Source organism: Caloenas nicobarica, chromosome 3 (genome assembly GCF_036013445.1).
Source record: "Caloenas nicobarica isolate bCalNic1 chromosome 3, bCalNic1.hap1, whole genome shotgun sequence".
In the NCBI taxonomy this organism is placed as follows: domain Eukaryota; kingdom Metazoa; phylum Chordata; class Aves; order Columbiformes; family Columbidae; genus Caloenas; species Caloenas nicobarica.
The window spans coordinates 81,670,405-81,685,855 of record NC_088247.1 but is presented as its reverse complement, the minus strand read 5'-3'; the positions used below and the strand labels follow the sequence as shown (position 1 = coordinate 81,685,855).

At 38.9% G+C, this 15,451-nt stretch overlaps 1 protein-coding gene across 1 annotated transcript; it reads right to left on the bottom strand.

Annotated features, from left to right (window-relative positions):
• Positions 1 to 928: 928 nt before the first annotated feature.
• CHRM3 (cholinergic receptor muscarinic 3) lies at positions 929 to 2,744 on the bottom strand. Its single transcript, XM_065631719.1, has one exon. The coding sequence runs from the start codon at positions 2,729 to 2,731 to the stop codon at positions 929 to 931; it is 1,803 nt and encodes a 600-aa protein (XP_065487791.1). The 5' UTR covers positions 2,732 to 2,744.
• Positions 2,745 to 15,451: the final 12,707 nt, after the last annotated feature.

The following is a 15,451-nucleotide window of genomic DNA, read 5'->3' as shown; positions in this document are numbered from 1 at the left end:
CAGGCTATGCTTTGGTTGTCTCCATTTGAAATGTGAACACCATGTTTTGGTTTCAAAGATAAACTTGAATTTCAGGTGGCAACTAATGAGATACATATTTATAATATGATTTTCTGTGTGTTTTTTTTTTTTTTTAATTTCACTCACAAGTAATAATGATGGGGAGCCCTGTAAAACCTAGAATAATAGATCACCTCTTTCCTGGCATGTGTGGATTTCAGAGGTGTGAATGTATGTTACACATACATACACACTCACACGTACATATATATAACATGGGCTGCACACATAGATAGTCGGCAATCAGGAATCAGAGGTACAATTAACAATACACCAGAAGAGAAGTAGACAGGAAGTTCTACTTGGACAACAGATGCAATTTTGCAACCTATACAGCGTCTCAAATAATTTCCTAATCCTGTTTCGCTAGCTTGCTACATCTGTATGTGACTTGAATCGAAAGTTGTTGGATTCCTTGGAAACAGAAGAGTTGGGCTAGCTAGATGTGCTTACCTGAGATCCCAGAGCTGATTATAATCAAAGAGCTGGGCAGATCAGTAATGGGTTTATAATTGCTATACAGCTTCTTGAAAATTTGTAGGAAAACTTTATGAAGTCGTTCATTCCTTGGTAAAAACGTTGACGTTTGTTAGTTTTTGCTGAATGCAGACTTGAGTTTTATATTAAACTGGATTTATTAAAAGGATACATAAGCCTGGCAGCTGCTTTCACGTCTTGACATTTAAATGTTTGAATCAGCACCCTGGAACCACCCTCCCACCCCAACCCATCCCATCCTATCCCTTCCCATCCCATCTCATCCTGTCTCATTCCATCCTGTCCTGTCATGTCCCGTCCCATCCCATCCCATCCCATCCCATCCCATCCCCACTTTGTTATTTATTTTAACTGTTTAAAAAATACTATTCTATGAAGCCTCCCTAGGGATCCGCTTATGAAAAATGACGGACTGCCTTTGCTGATACTGCTGTTTGCGTCGTTTTCGTTTGTCACACTGGCACAGCAGTAGCATCTTGAAAGTGTTTCTGAATGTTTTGTTACACAGTGCATAGCACACGGGGTTCACTGTGCTATTGATGTAGCAAAGCCAGTACCCCAGGTTCCAGAAAGTTTTGGGGATACAATTGCAAAAGGTGTTCACCAGAACCATGATGTTATATGGGGTCCAGGTAATGATGAAGGCAAACAAAATGGCACTGAGTGTCTGTGCCGCTTTCTTTTCTTTGATTAGTGACATTCGTTTTCGCTTTGTGATCTGACTTCTGGTCTTCACGGCAAACTTTTTTGCCAAGGTTGCTTCCTTGAAGGACAAGGGCAGGGCTGCAGATGTCTTGGTCACTGATGAGATGCCATCAGAAGCTGTGGTTGTCTCTGCTGACCCCGGCTGAATTGGAAGCTTAGAAAAACTCTTTTGGAAATTTCCACCATCCTGAACACTTTTGGGAGGGTGCAATTTTTTAGGTTTCTTTTCCTTCGATTCTGTGTCGGATTTCTGCAGTTCATCCCCTGACTCATGCAAATCTTCTGAGGAGGGTAGTTTCGTGGAATTGAGGATGGCGCTGTGACCAGGAAGCTTCAGCACGATTGAATAGATGGCTCTGGTCTCTGCAGCGATATCTTCTTCGTCAGAGGAAGCTGAATTTTCAAGGGAGGCAGCAGCGTCGTTGTTGTTCCAGCTGTCGCTGCTGCTGTGCTCTTGGTCCCCCTGGTCTGTGTTGGGTTCCCAGCTCTTCATTGTGAGCCAGAAGTGGCAGCGTCTGTATTTCCTTCGGGTGGAGCGTTTCATGCTCTGCCGTTGCAGCTCGTAGCTGCTGCAGCTCCGGGAGCTGCCTGTCTGGTGTACGAAATGTGCTGCCTCTGCTTCGCTGCCCGAAGCCTGTAGCCCTGCTAACTCTTTGGTGCGTTTCTCAGTCTCCTTGTAGATCCTCCAATATAAAATACTCATAATGGTGACTGGCAAGTAAAAGGCAGCTATGGCAGTGCCAAAAGTGATGATAGGTTCACTTAGAAACTGGATGTGACATTCATCAGGAGGCACAGTCCTCTCCCCAACAAAATACTGCCAGAACAAGATGGCAGGGGCCCAAAGAACAAAAGAGATGATCCATGCTAAACCAATCATCACCCCAGCCCTTTTGGTTGTTCGTTTGGCTCTGTACGTAAGTGGCCTAGTGATGGAAAAATACCTGTCAAAACTTATGACAAGGAGATTCATGACAGAGGCATTACTGGCAACATAGTCAATGGAGAGCCAAAGGTCACAGGCCAAGTTTCCCAAAGCCCAGTGGTCCATGATGATGTACGTGGTGTAAAGGTTCATGGAAATAACACCAATGATCAAATCTGCACAAGCAAGACTCAACAAGAAGTAGTTGTTGACCGTTTTCAGTTGTTTGTTAACCTTAAATGCAACAATCACCAGGATGTTTCCTATGATGGTGACCAGTGCAAGGATCCCAGTGAGGAAAGCAATCAAAACTACTTGCCAGACAGCGTGTCCACCCAGAGGGTCTTTGCCTGTGGCATTCAGGGTCATGTTTGTTGATTCCACAGTGGAGAAGGTAAAACTCTCTGTGGTCTGAGGGAAATCATAGCTGCCAATGAGCGATGCTGCTTCATCAAGTAGTCTCAGTCCGTGTGAATCACTCTTCCAGAAGGAGCTCGCATTTGAAAACATGGGCGAGGCTGAACTGTTATTTTGCATGATCATTGTGACTCTCTGACATAGTCTGCAGCAGGGAAAAAAACAAAAAACAAGTGAGCAGGTGAAGACAGTAAATAATTGTCTGCATGCTCATACGTAAAATCGCTTTACCACTTTGAAAGATGTCTTTAAAAGCCAAGCTGCCTGTGACACATTTCAAGTCAAATGTGTGTGTGGTAGTACTCAGCTTAGAGGTGTGATTAATCTGAGCTCTTTGTAGTATTCATATAGTGTTTCCTTAAAAACGTTCAGTCACAGAAGAACCAAAATCCCAGAAGAATTTGAACTTGAAGTAGTATTAAAATGCCCCCTAACTCTAACTTAATTAAAACACTCTCTGGTGGATCTGTCCTGAACTCAACATCTCAGCAGCCCACTATTCTGGAGCCTGCAAAACTAAATGCCAGACACATGCAGCCACAAATCCTCCAAGTGAGAATCAATGCTGGTCCCCAGTGCTGTCCTGGCACTCCAAAACAGCCCCAGGCTCTCCTCCCCCCAGCTGCAGCTAATGGCAAAAAAAAATATTGTTCTGGCTTTCTTTAAACTATAGAGATACAAGCTAGCATCGTTTCACTGTGTCAAGCTCCTCTAACCTGTGAGGCTGCAAAGATCTTTTCCTTTTCATCTACATTTCAGCTACCTGATAAGGGTACTGAAAGTTCTCATTAGCACTCTTTTGCACATGCCACTATTCATTTTTCATGCACATTTTTATACTTGGACTAAGGATCTTGTACATCTATTGACTTCAAAATGTCTTTGGGGTAACACATGTTAAAATTTCCTTGGAAAATATGGTCTCTAGAGTCAGGAAAGAAATGTTTGGCAGATGTATGTCAAAGCAACCACTAAACACTTTAGGAAAAGAGAGAAAAAGCATGAAAGGGATTCATAATTAAGCCTTAATCCTTTGCACTTATGCAAAATGAAGACATGCCCAGAATAGGAATTTGCATTTCCTTTATTTCATTAACTTCTGTGGCCAACTGACAGATTTGTTGTACTAAATCAATCATATCATCAAGAAGCAAGAATTCGGATGAAAAAATCCATCACTGATCATAAATATTGAACAAAATACGCTGTCAAAGGGAAATGTTTGTTTGTTTTCTAACTGTGAATCCTTCCAGAATCAATATGTTACAGCATGAGATAATAATGAGTATTGTGACGCGCTAGTGTTAACAAAATATTTAACCAAAAGAGAAGGTTTTGGTTTTGGTTCTTTAATTAATTTCTAAATTATGTTTTCCTTTGAACTGCATTTGGTTTTGTTAGCAAGCCACAAGACACTATGTGACTTTAAATGGTGCAGTTTCTTTAACGTGTGGTAAACAGACCAAGAATTCGTTCTCTTAGCTCATGCACAACAACTAACACAACTGCCTCCATATTTTGATATCTAGCATAAATGAAACATTTTCTCTTTATTAATAGGAAGACAAGGTTACAATGATGCTGCCTTACCCTAATCTAATTCAATTCACTTTCAATGCATTCCTCATTGTATCACACAGGATGCGAACATAATAATAACAAATAAATACTGCTCTGGGAAATCACAAGTTAAATTTAACTATTTTCCTGATAGAAAGGTTGGAAATTTGGAGCAATTAAAACAATTTCTAAAAAGAAAAAAGGTAAGAATTTTATAAACTGTAAACCAACATTAATAACCTTCATTTCCTTAAAATCAAAGTAGGTTGAAACTAAAATTAAAAAAAACCCTTTATTTAAAAAAATTGATATTCCAAGTTTTCTTTTCTTTGAAAAGTTCAGATGAAAGAAAAGGCCAGTTTTGCATGAAATTTCAGCCAAAAAGACATTCTGAAAACTTGTCAAGCTCCTCTAAAATGTTCAATATTTTTTACCATTTTAATTGTCCCTATCCCCAAAAATCTAAATGGACTTTTCTGACGCAATTTCACCATGTCCTTGCTATCTATTAGAGAAGCTGTGGGACACATCATATTTGGGCTTTTTCTTCCTCAAGACATACTACTTCTGACTGTGGCCCTGGTGTAGTTCAGGCCACCAAGCACACAGCAACACGTCCTCATCCATCCCTATCATACCGTTTCAAAGAAGCTGCAGAAGTCAAATCTGCCCTGTATGAGAAGAACAGACTCATCACACCTATGCTAATGAAATGAAAGTTTGCAGAAAGCCTTTTGCAAAAAGGCAGGCAGAGGTGTGGATGAGAAGCATGTTCTCGCTTTCATTTACACCCCCTCAGGCACACTCATACCAGCTCGCTCCTTTGCCTTGACCAAAGACAACATTAATTTACATGTCTATAAAAATGGAGGTCCCATATAATCAAAAATTACAAATGAAGACCCGTGCAAACCCAATGTACAATAACATTCTCCTTTGAAGAAGACAGAGAAGCAATATTCAAGTTTGGCTTGGCCCTTCCAATAGATGGGTGAAACAAAAACATAGATCACTTTTGAGCAACCACTTAAGCACGTGTTGACAATGTTCTTGCCAGTGGTCTATGGGCCAGGGAGTTAGTCACTGTGGGGAAAAAATCACAGAATCACAGAATCACAGAATGTTAGGGATCGGAAGGGACCTCGAAAGATCATCTAGTCCAATCCCCCTGCCAGAGCAGGAACACCTAGGTGAGGTTACACAGGAAGGCGTCCAGGCGGGTTTTGAATGTCTCCAGAGAAGGAGAATCCACAACCCCCCTGGGCAGCCTGTTCCAGTGTTCCGTCACCCTCACTGAGAAGAAGTTTCTTCTCAAATTTAAGTGGAACCTCTTGTGTTCCAGCTTGAAGCCATTACCCCTTGTCTTACTGTTGGCTGTCACCGAGAAGAGCCTGGCTCCATCCTCGTGACACCCACCCTTTATATATTTATAAACATTGATGAGGTCACCCCTCAGTCTCCTCTTCTCCAAGCTAAAGAGACCCAGCTCCCTCAGCCTTCCCTCATAAGGGAGATGCTCCACTCCCGTCATCATCTTTGTGGCCCTGCGCTGGACTCTCTCCAGCAGTTCCCTGTCCTTCCTGAACTGAGGGGCCCAGAACTGGACACAATATTCCAGATGAGGTCTCACCAGGGCAGAGTAAATCTTTGACTCAAACAGGATTCCTGGAAAACATCCTTCTTGCAATGTTGTATTTAGGAAGCAGGCATCTTTTCTGGAGCTGTCAGATAGGATGAGGTCAAAACCAGAATAGTATGAGAGAGATCTGAAATAATGATATTTGCTAAATATATGCCAGAAATGATTAATGTTAGAGGGTGCAGACCTTCCTTCACTGACATTAGGGACAGGGAGCAGAGGATGAAAGCCAGAAAGCATCCCCTTCACATACATACACTTGTAAAAACTCTACCAGGTAACAGCCAACATAGTCAAGTATTGATCGACAAGTCTGACAGGTAAGTGTAGACAGTGATGATATCATTATGCTGCTTTTTCATAAAAAAGACCAGCTGGTGTCTTCTAATACACAAGAAAGGACCAGGCAGAAGATACTGATAAAGGAAATTAAACTTTCACTACAGGGCATAGAACAAAAAACCCTATCCCTTAGAAGTTATAGTAGAAATAACAGTATTACTAAGAAATAAAAATAGTTGACAACTTGGTAGTAATTCCCATTTTCATTATGTAACACAACCATAAACTAATAGAAGTGTTAACCTTGGAAGTCCAAAACTTCTACTACATAAAAGATACAAATAATCTTGCAAAACTAATGTGTAAATGCTGCACCGTCACTAAATCCGTAAAAAGATTATGAATTCTGTTTAATTGTAGACTTTGAAATGGAGTTTCAATGTAAAATATCCAATAAATCCTTTCAGAAATTCTGTGCTTCAAAAGACTCCTCATGAGGAAGACTGGGAAAACCAGCCTTCAGCTGCAGTCTTTCAGATGCTGAGCAAATGCTGGAACCAAATCTTTATTTCTCAGATTGATTCTCCCACCCCTGAACTACAAAGCAATTTCTCTAAGCCACTGTTTCAATGAAGACCTGCACAGTCCTTAGCAGTCCAGGAACTGAGGAAGAAGAGAGACTGAGAGCGACCCACCGACAACTCCCTGTTGCCCAGTGCAATCCTGCAAACTGGAACTTGGCTTTTTAAACTCCTCAGGCATTAAAGGGAACCCTCAACTCACATTGACTGGATTATTTGATTAAATGGAAGTGCTAGCAGGATGATGAGTACAGTCCTTTGTTATTCTGGCTCTTCTACAAACTTATGTAATTGAACTGTTTAATTAAATAAAAAATGTATTACCCATATGTTCATCCACATAGCAACATCACTACCACCACCACCGCAACATAACAGCTCAGTGCAACTGGATTTTCTCCTCTTTTAGGAAGCCAAAGCAAGCTAAATTATCCATCATCTTCCAAAACTGCCATGCATTTTCTGCTTTCTCCATAAGAAGTGCTACAGGGAAAGAGAGTGTCCTGGGTCCAAGGAAAGGACAGCATGCCTTGCGGTGCAGCCCGCCAGCACTGCCCGGCGAGCCAAGCTCAAAGACAGAATGATGTGCGAGCAAGTGGGAAAGCAGCCACAAACATTTTGGTAAAACAAACAGTGCAGCACAGCCTGAGTGAGGCAAACAAACCGAACTGTGAAATGATTACAGGTTTATATACCAGGATAAGAGTTTACAAATCATTGGTATGATGCACTACATTACAATTTCAAGTCAGGGAGCAACAAAGGAAACTATTTTTAGCCCAAGAATATATAATTACTTACCTAAGAGTACTGCTATACCCACTGTGGTGGGTATTTTTTTTTTCCCCCCATGTTTCTGCTTCCTAATAAGAGCTTATGAAAGGTACAGGCCAGAGAACACCAGAGGCAATGTACACTCCTCATCATTGTTGAGGAAAAGCGCAGGTACAGCACAGGCACTGGCTGTGCAAACTGCCACATACAACCTTCCCAGTGCACCTCTGCCTCCTGCCCCGCTGGAGCAACTGAGATACTCGATGTCCCACTAAGACCCATTAAAGGGACAGAGAAAGCAGCTACAGAATTGATCACTGATTTCAATAAATGGGTATAGCGCAGATTTAAAAGCCTGAATTTTTTGAAAAGCCTAATGCATTGCACATTGCCGTAAATAGAAAGTAAAATAGAATACAGTAGGAACAGTTCTGTCATGCATTTCTCTCTGCTTATTTAATGTTTCAGTGGTTGCATGAGTACTTCATATTTCAGCTTACCATGTTCATTCCCTTCCTTAACCCTTCCTATTCACACACACACAACCCCCATGTTTGCAGAGGTCTGTTTTCTTGCTGTCTTTAACGGGTTCTAAGATGTGTTTTCTAGGAACTCTATGGGCTTGGCTGCATGTGAGTTTAACACCGGCAAGCCTTTACAACTGAAGAACCTCACATCTCATCTGTTTACACACACAAGAAAATTGTGTACCTCATTTTTCCGCTGTCCTCTGCTTTGCTACTGTGTACACATTAGCCTAAAGAGCAGAGAACTCCATGCAGTGAATTATAAACTTGTTTTCTAACATAAGAAGCCAAGCCTGTAGAATGCAGTTACCTAAACTGGCACATAAACTTTGTTCCAAAGGTAATAATTTGTAAAATAAAAATATATATGAATTTTAAACTTTTCCTGAAGATTACACATACCTATTTTTCAAATCAAACAGAGAGTGTCTTTTCAAAATACAATAATAAATTTTAAAAATTTGAAATGAAAAAAATTAAGATGCAAGTATTCACAGTAGCATTCACGGGTTTACATTTATTGTATAGCAGCTCACATCACTCGCAGCTTGTGTAGCACAAGACACAGGATTCCTTACGAATGTGTATGTGATAACAGGAAGCACAGTGTAATCATTAGTGAACAGCACCTCAGATTTACCATGACTTACTTATACGGATGATTAAATATATTACAATCATTATAGTTTTGCATCTTTGCAGAATGAGAATATAGAGCCATAGAAATTGAATCCATTATGAAATATCCTGATCAATGTCTTACATGTTCACAGTAGATAAAAATAAGTGATATACTCTTATACCTCTATGTTTATGTAGACATACAAATATATACATACGTCACATATAAATGTGACAGATGTGTATATTTATCTGCATATGAAAGTATATGTATATATTTGCAGATATATATACACGTGTTTATACATATGCATATGTGTGGATATATATACACACACGTATCTGCAGATATATACACATATACTTTTGTCACATTATTCCAAATATTGTTATAAGGAAAGACTGTATCTTTCACTACTTAGCTATCAACTTAATATAGATAAAGCTCAGTCAAACATATCCCACTAAGACTTCAACTCAAACTCTTCCATTTTCCGTACCTAAAGATGTTTTGCTTATGCTTATAAAATTACTGAGATTTAATGTCAGTGCTTTAAAATCACTTTTGTCATTAATGAATTAGATTTGCTTATTATTTGCTTAATGTGTTGCTGCTGTTGATGGTGTGAGATCTAGCATGAGCAAACTAGGAACTAATCTCTTTAATCATATGTGTCGTTTTCATTACTTTGGAGAGATTTTAGTGCATCTGATGCACAGCACCAAGCTACCTGATCCGTCCGCCTTGCTGCCCTGCAGTCAGCAGAAGGGAGCGTCCCCTCAGGGAGGAGAGGCAGGGGATGCAACCCCAAGTGTTCCTGCTGGGATGCGTAAGGGATGCCACGCCGGGAGCACCCGAGACTGCCCACCTAACACAGCCAGGAAATTCGGTATCTAAAGCTGGGCCATGGGAAGATCCTCTATTATGCCTTAATTTGCCAATTAGCTTTTGACGAGCATCTAGCATCTTCTTCCCTTGGATGGAAAACTCACGTTTGTACCACCCAGCTGCACCTGCAGCATCCACTGCAGGCCTTGCTTGCTTATGCTGTATTTGCTTTTACAATTTTTTCTCTTCCAAATATCCTACTTTGTGTAGTATGAACCCTTCACTGAGGGTTTTTACATCGTGATAGAAATATAACTTTGAATAGTAATGTGTTTTAATGGCCAGTGATTTCAGTGGAAACATCTGCTTATTTAAACAGCTACAAAAGAATAAATACTGTGTTACCACTAAGACAAGAAGAGAAAAAAAAATCTGCTGCCATTTCAAAAATCCAGATGTGTATTTCTGATTGCTTGTACTTAAGGCTTCCATTTAAGATCGAATTTTTACATGAACTGTGTCTATAATTTTTGAATGCTTGAAAACCAGAGCAAATCAGGTCTTGCTTAATTAAGATTACAGTAAATACTGACTATCAGCTCAAAGAGTTACATCTACGAGGTTTTTTTTATGAGGGGAAGAAATTATTTAAATTCTAGGCACTCTCTCTTTCAGAGACCTTTATTAGAATGACACCTCAACTGTCTAATTGATATTGGAGAAAGCAGACATGCGGTCTGAAACGTAGTCATGGAATTACAATACTGAGAGTTTTACTCACTTTGAGCAACCCACTGATTTCGCGGGTACCTGGGGACAGGAACATTTGGCTGAAGGGTTGGTTAATATGTTGAATTTAAACATGATATCAGATTGAGATGAAAGAAGAATACCAGCCTTTTAATTATCTTGTTCATGTGTGAGGGGTGCATGTTTTTTCCTTTGATTAAAAAACTATCCATCTTAGAGACTTCATTTCAATATTTTATTATATATACACTTTTTTTACCTTGTAGTGCTTAATATTTTGTTGAATATTGAGCCAAAGTCATGATCTAAAATTTCATTGTGTACTCAGTCGTCTCTTTATGAAATATCGTCCATTGACTCCACAGATAATCCTCCCAATGAGGTATTTAAAGACCACATTAAAATGTTGGTCATGTGAGATAAAGTAATGGGAATTCTTACACTTAACTATATTATCCTCTTAGATGTTGCTAAATGCTAGAATACCTTGAATAGACATGGAAAAACATGTGCCTAGATACAGAGAAAAAAAAATTCAAGCTTTCTAATGAATTTCCCGTTTTTTACTAAAATGGCATCCAGCTCTACAAAAAAAATCATGTTTGAGCAAATTAATATCAAGAAGAGCTCGTTGCCAATGCTAGATAGAACATGTACTTTAAATATATTTGTAATCCAGTCCTACTTTTAGTAATCCTTGCATGCATTTAAAATCCATATTTAATGTGACTATTAGCCTTTAAGAACCTTTACAGGGAACAACAGACCTCATTAGCAGACCTCTTTACTATCTTTAACGGAACTACTTTAAAACAAAGCAATCAATTGATTATGCTATAAAATAAATACATTTTTGCTTTTATCTTTGGCTCACTGACACAATACACCACCAGGGGAAACTGGAAAACAGTACAAACATTTTTCAAGTATCAAAGAAGACAGAGAGCCTGGATTCTTAGCTTTAAAGAAGCTCACCTGACACACTCTTCTCAATTTCATTTGTCTGCAAGAAGAACATGAAATGACAAAATGCTGTCAAGCCTTGAAACCAGAAAATTGAAAATATTTTTTTTTCTGGAAATCCTTTCAATGGGAGGAAAATAAATAGCCCAAACAAAAAAGACCATAAATAAAACCTCAAACAACAGTTCTGATTTCCTGCCTTTTCAAAAAATGTTTTTTCTTTGGAAAGTAGTTTCATTTTCTGTTAGCTTCGAGCTGAGTTTCAGATATTTTTTGACAAATGCTGCTTAAAGAAGATGAGCTTTGCTTTGCTATTTATTTAGGGAAAATAATAAAAAAAAAATTGTGTTTACATCAAGGTCTAGCAAAGAGCTATCAAAGCCTCCAGTCCAGATGTCATGTTTACTGGTGTCAGATGCTATTATATGAAAGACCTCTAACATACATCATTTAAATGTGTTAAATAACTTGAGTGTAAAGTTCTCTTGAGTCTGAAAGAATCCTAAAATGTTCTAAACTGTGTTACTGCTGTCCACTACATTTTCTACAGTAACAGTGGCATTGCACACAGGTGCTAAAAATGCAGACCACCTACTATAGCTTTTGTGGATGATGGATAGTTTGCCAATTTTACATAAGACGCAATAAAGTGACTTGAACAATGATAGGAAACACTCTATTAAGGGAATTTTATTGTTATTGGCTTTGGTGATTGAAATACTATTGCTATGTACTGCGGCAAAACCGACACTCCCACATGGGACAGATGGTTTTCTTAAAAAGCTAAAAGAAAAAAAAACCTGCTTAGAGGTTTCAGATAGAGGAGAAAAATTGCTAAGAAATAGCTCTTAGCTAATGAAACCTATATAGATATTTGGACACTGGAACTATTTACATGGAAAAGGAAACTTTATGAGAGAAAGTTTGTGCCAGAATGTTTTGACTCACATTGCTTACTATTTTTTCTACATAATGCTTTAAATTATGCAATCATAATAATGTTTTAAAACATTTTACTTTAGTTCCAAGCGAAAATTGTTCAGAAAATTATTGTTCAGAAAATAACATTTTCAGTGTAGTTTTGTATTTAATTCTATTACGGAATGGATATTCCTAACATCTGAGATTTGGGGATAACCTGTTATATTGTATCGAAGCATTAATGCATATGAAATATGCTAGTAATTTATTAAGGCATGGATCTATTGCCAGAGAGGTGAAGAGCTGTGTGTGTGCCCTTTTTACAAATTATATTTCTTTAATACAATTGTAAGCAAAACGCTATAATATAGTTCAAACAGAATATTTTTTATCTTAATGGAAAACACTAGTAAAAAAACAGACTAAAAGGGAAAATGCTTTCTTTCAACATGCCACTGGAAATATTTGTATAAATACTATGTTTCAGTATTCATGGGTATATTTTAAGTCAGTCTTTCCACCTGCTTAGAAGTGTAGTTTAATACCCACTAGGTGGCATGATAGTTATTCAGAAACAAAAGTTGCTTGCAACAAAATCTTAACTAGTCTTTCATGAAGCCGATGTCTTATAGGTGGAAATTGTAACCCAATTATATCTATTCCTTGATAGGGACAGCAGCTAAAAGAAACACGTCATCCAAATATTGGTCTGAATCAAACTTGCAGCCAAATTACCCATAACAGTGTGGGTAACAGTGTGCTGTAGTTTAACTTCCCCCCACACCCCCCGCCCCGCCCCGAAATAGACATATCTGAAAGTCTTGGTGGAGTTTTGTAACTTAATCAAAATGGCCCATTTCAAACTCCAACTCCCTGTACGGATGCTGCCAGTTTCTGGGAAATCAATGGTAGCAGGCACTGCGGATTTTATGCATGCAAGCAATTGTTCTTTATTCTGATACAGATAAGTAATTAAATAATGCTCCAATGCTATACTCTCTTTTAAGGTTTTTTTGCTGCATTTTTTTTTCGGTTGTTGGCTTTTTTGAGTTACACAGCAAGATAAATGGAAACATGCCCAAGGAAAATATTCCTGACAGAGAAGGAGGAGGTGCTCATGAAAAATTTATTTTGAGTTATTCTACATAAATGCCTGTTGGTAACTTTCACGGCAGGGTCTTCTTCCTACTAGCATTTCATTAGGTTGCTATATATTTGCTTGCTTGAAAATTTGCCTTTTCTGCCTACTCAAAATATATTCCAAGAGTTTGAAATTTTTGAACTACAGTCTTAAAAAATCAGCTCTAGTGTAAAGAATGCACACTGACAAAGCTGTGGTTCTATTCAGTGTGCAGAATGGACCTGCCCCAGCAATTAATCATGGTTGCGTAACAGAGAGGGGGTTTCTTTTAAGATCCTCTTGCCTTATGGTTATAGGAAGTATGTAGTAAAGGTGGCACAAGGCTGAAGAGGAAAAAGGAAGGCCGTACAGTTAAGTAAGTTAAATGTGGAACTCATTTGTATTCCTAATTCTGTCACAGGGTTTCCACACACTACAGGAAGAGTGACTTATGCAGATCTTTAAAACAATGTCACTTTACCTTGACAGGATACTTCAAAGCTGAATTTAGTAATGCACAGGCATTCCTCAACTTTTGTATATGCAGTTTTACAAAATGAACGATCTTGAACTACATCTTTGCAGGTTTCATTCTGCATGCCTCCAAAATGTTAAAATCATTCCGTCAACAAAAAAGACCATTTTTAAGTTCAGAAACTATATATTCATCTACTACACTACAAGTTTTCTACTCACTATCTAGCTAACACAGTCATGGTACTCTGCACTCCCTCCTTGTTGCTGTTTCTGAGGATTCATGCATTCTGACATGGCAAATAGAAAGACATGGAGATAACAATTACATTAGCTGTAAAGGTTGCTATCTAAGTAACAGGATTTTGCTTTTAAAACAAGAAGGTGAAGTGGACTCCTGATCGTTTGCATTTGCTCTTTCGTGCCTATAAAACCTGCATTTTGCAAACATATTACAGTCTAGCATAATCAACAAAAGACTTAAAATCAGGAGTCCTAGCTAAAGTAGAACGAAAAGATTTCTCCCAGCTTTGATAGGGTTGCTCAAATTGCATGTAGAATATGTTACTTCCAGAAAGGAAGTAGCAAGCTAGAAGAAAGAGAATCTACATCTAGAAAAAAATATCTCCTGCCTTGAAAGGTCAGAGGAATTTTAATGCTTGAACTAAGAATAGGGATGCATGCTGCATGTGGTTTCACTGAGTCTTATTGCCCAAAAAAAGTAGTATTAATGCTTCATTAAGTATATCCTTCCATTCGTCTGCCTCTATCTTCCAGCTGCCTTGCTTTTATGCTTTAGTTTGCCAGTGAGCTGTACTTCCAGGTTGCTGTGGGTCTATCTGATCAATTACCTTTTAGGATCAGAAAAGAACTCCCTATTTGGTTGCCATTCAGGAAGGTATTTTGTTTGTTGTTTTTTTAACCTTGCTTGGCAGTCCTATAATGGTACATGTGGATAAAAGCTCCCAGGACTGAGAAGTCCTAATTAGGTAAGTGTCTGCAGCAATTCATGGACAGACTCCAGATGAGGCAAATGGATTTTGGATTTCTGCTGGTGGACGTAAGAGCAAAGGACAAATGGAAACCTCAGCTACTGCTCTTGGTACCTTCTTCTCCCATTTATTGCAGAATGAAAGGTTTACTGTAGACGAGCCAGTGTATGCTCTGCCTTTTGCTCACTTGCATGACCTGAGCAACAGTTCCCAGAGATGTTTTAAATTCAGTATTGCATTTTGCAGGACTTGTGAGCAGGTTCCCTGTGTTCAGAGAGAAGCTCGCACTGTAGTGTCACTGTGTTCTCCTAAAAAACCTGCCCTGTGGGCCAGGGGATGTCCTTTGGAGAGGCAGGGGTGCAGCTAGGGTTTGCACCCAGGGCTGGGGTACTGTGGGAAAAGTGAGCGATCAGTGTAAACTGTATCTGCTTGCGAAGGCTCGTGTGTTAAAAGCTCTTGGAGCCCTGCAAGAAATTAAAATGTACAAAAACCCAACAATCTGGATAAAGATAAAAGGAACATAGATTCAAAATGCAGTGGAAGGAATGACAGAAGGTAAAACAACTGAATAGGTAGAGCATGGTAAAAAGATTATTAAGATGCAATCTGATAACTCTATATGGGACCCTGAAGTCAGCATGGAAAGCAGGGAGGGCACACAGGCAATCATCTCTTTTGGGATAAGGATTCTTTTATCTCAAAGTAGTAACAAAGTCACTTGAAATAAAAAGACATTTCCATTAGTTGGAGCAGCACTTCTCTCTCATCAGTCCTCTCTCTTCCTGCGGTAGCCCTCATGGCTTACACTGTAAG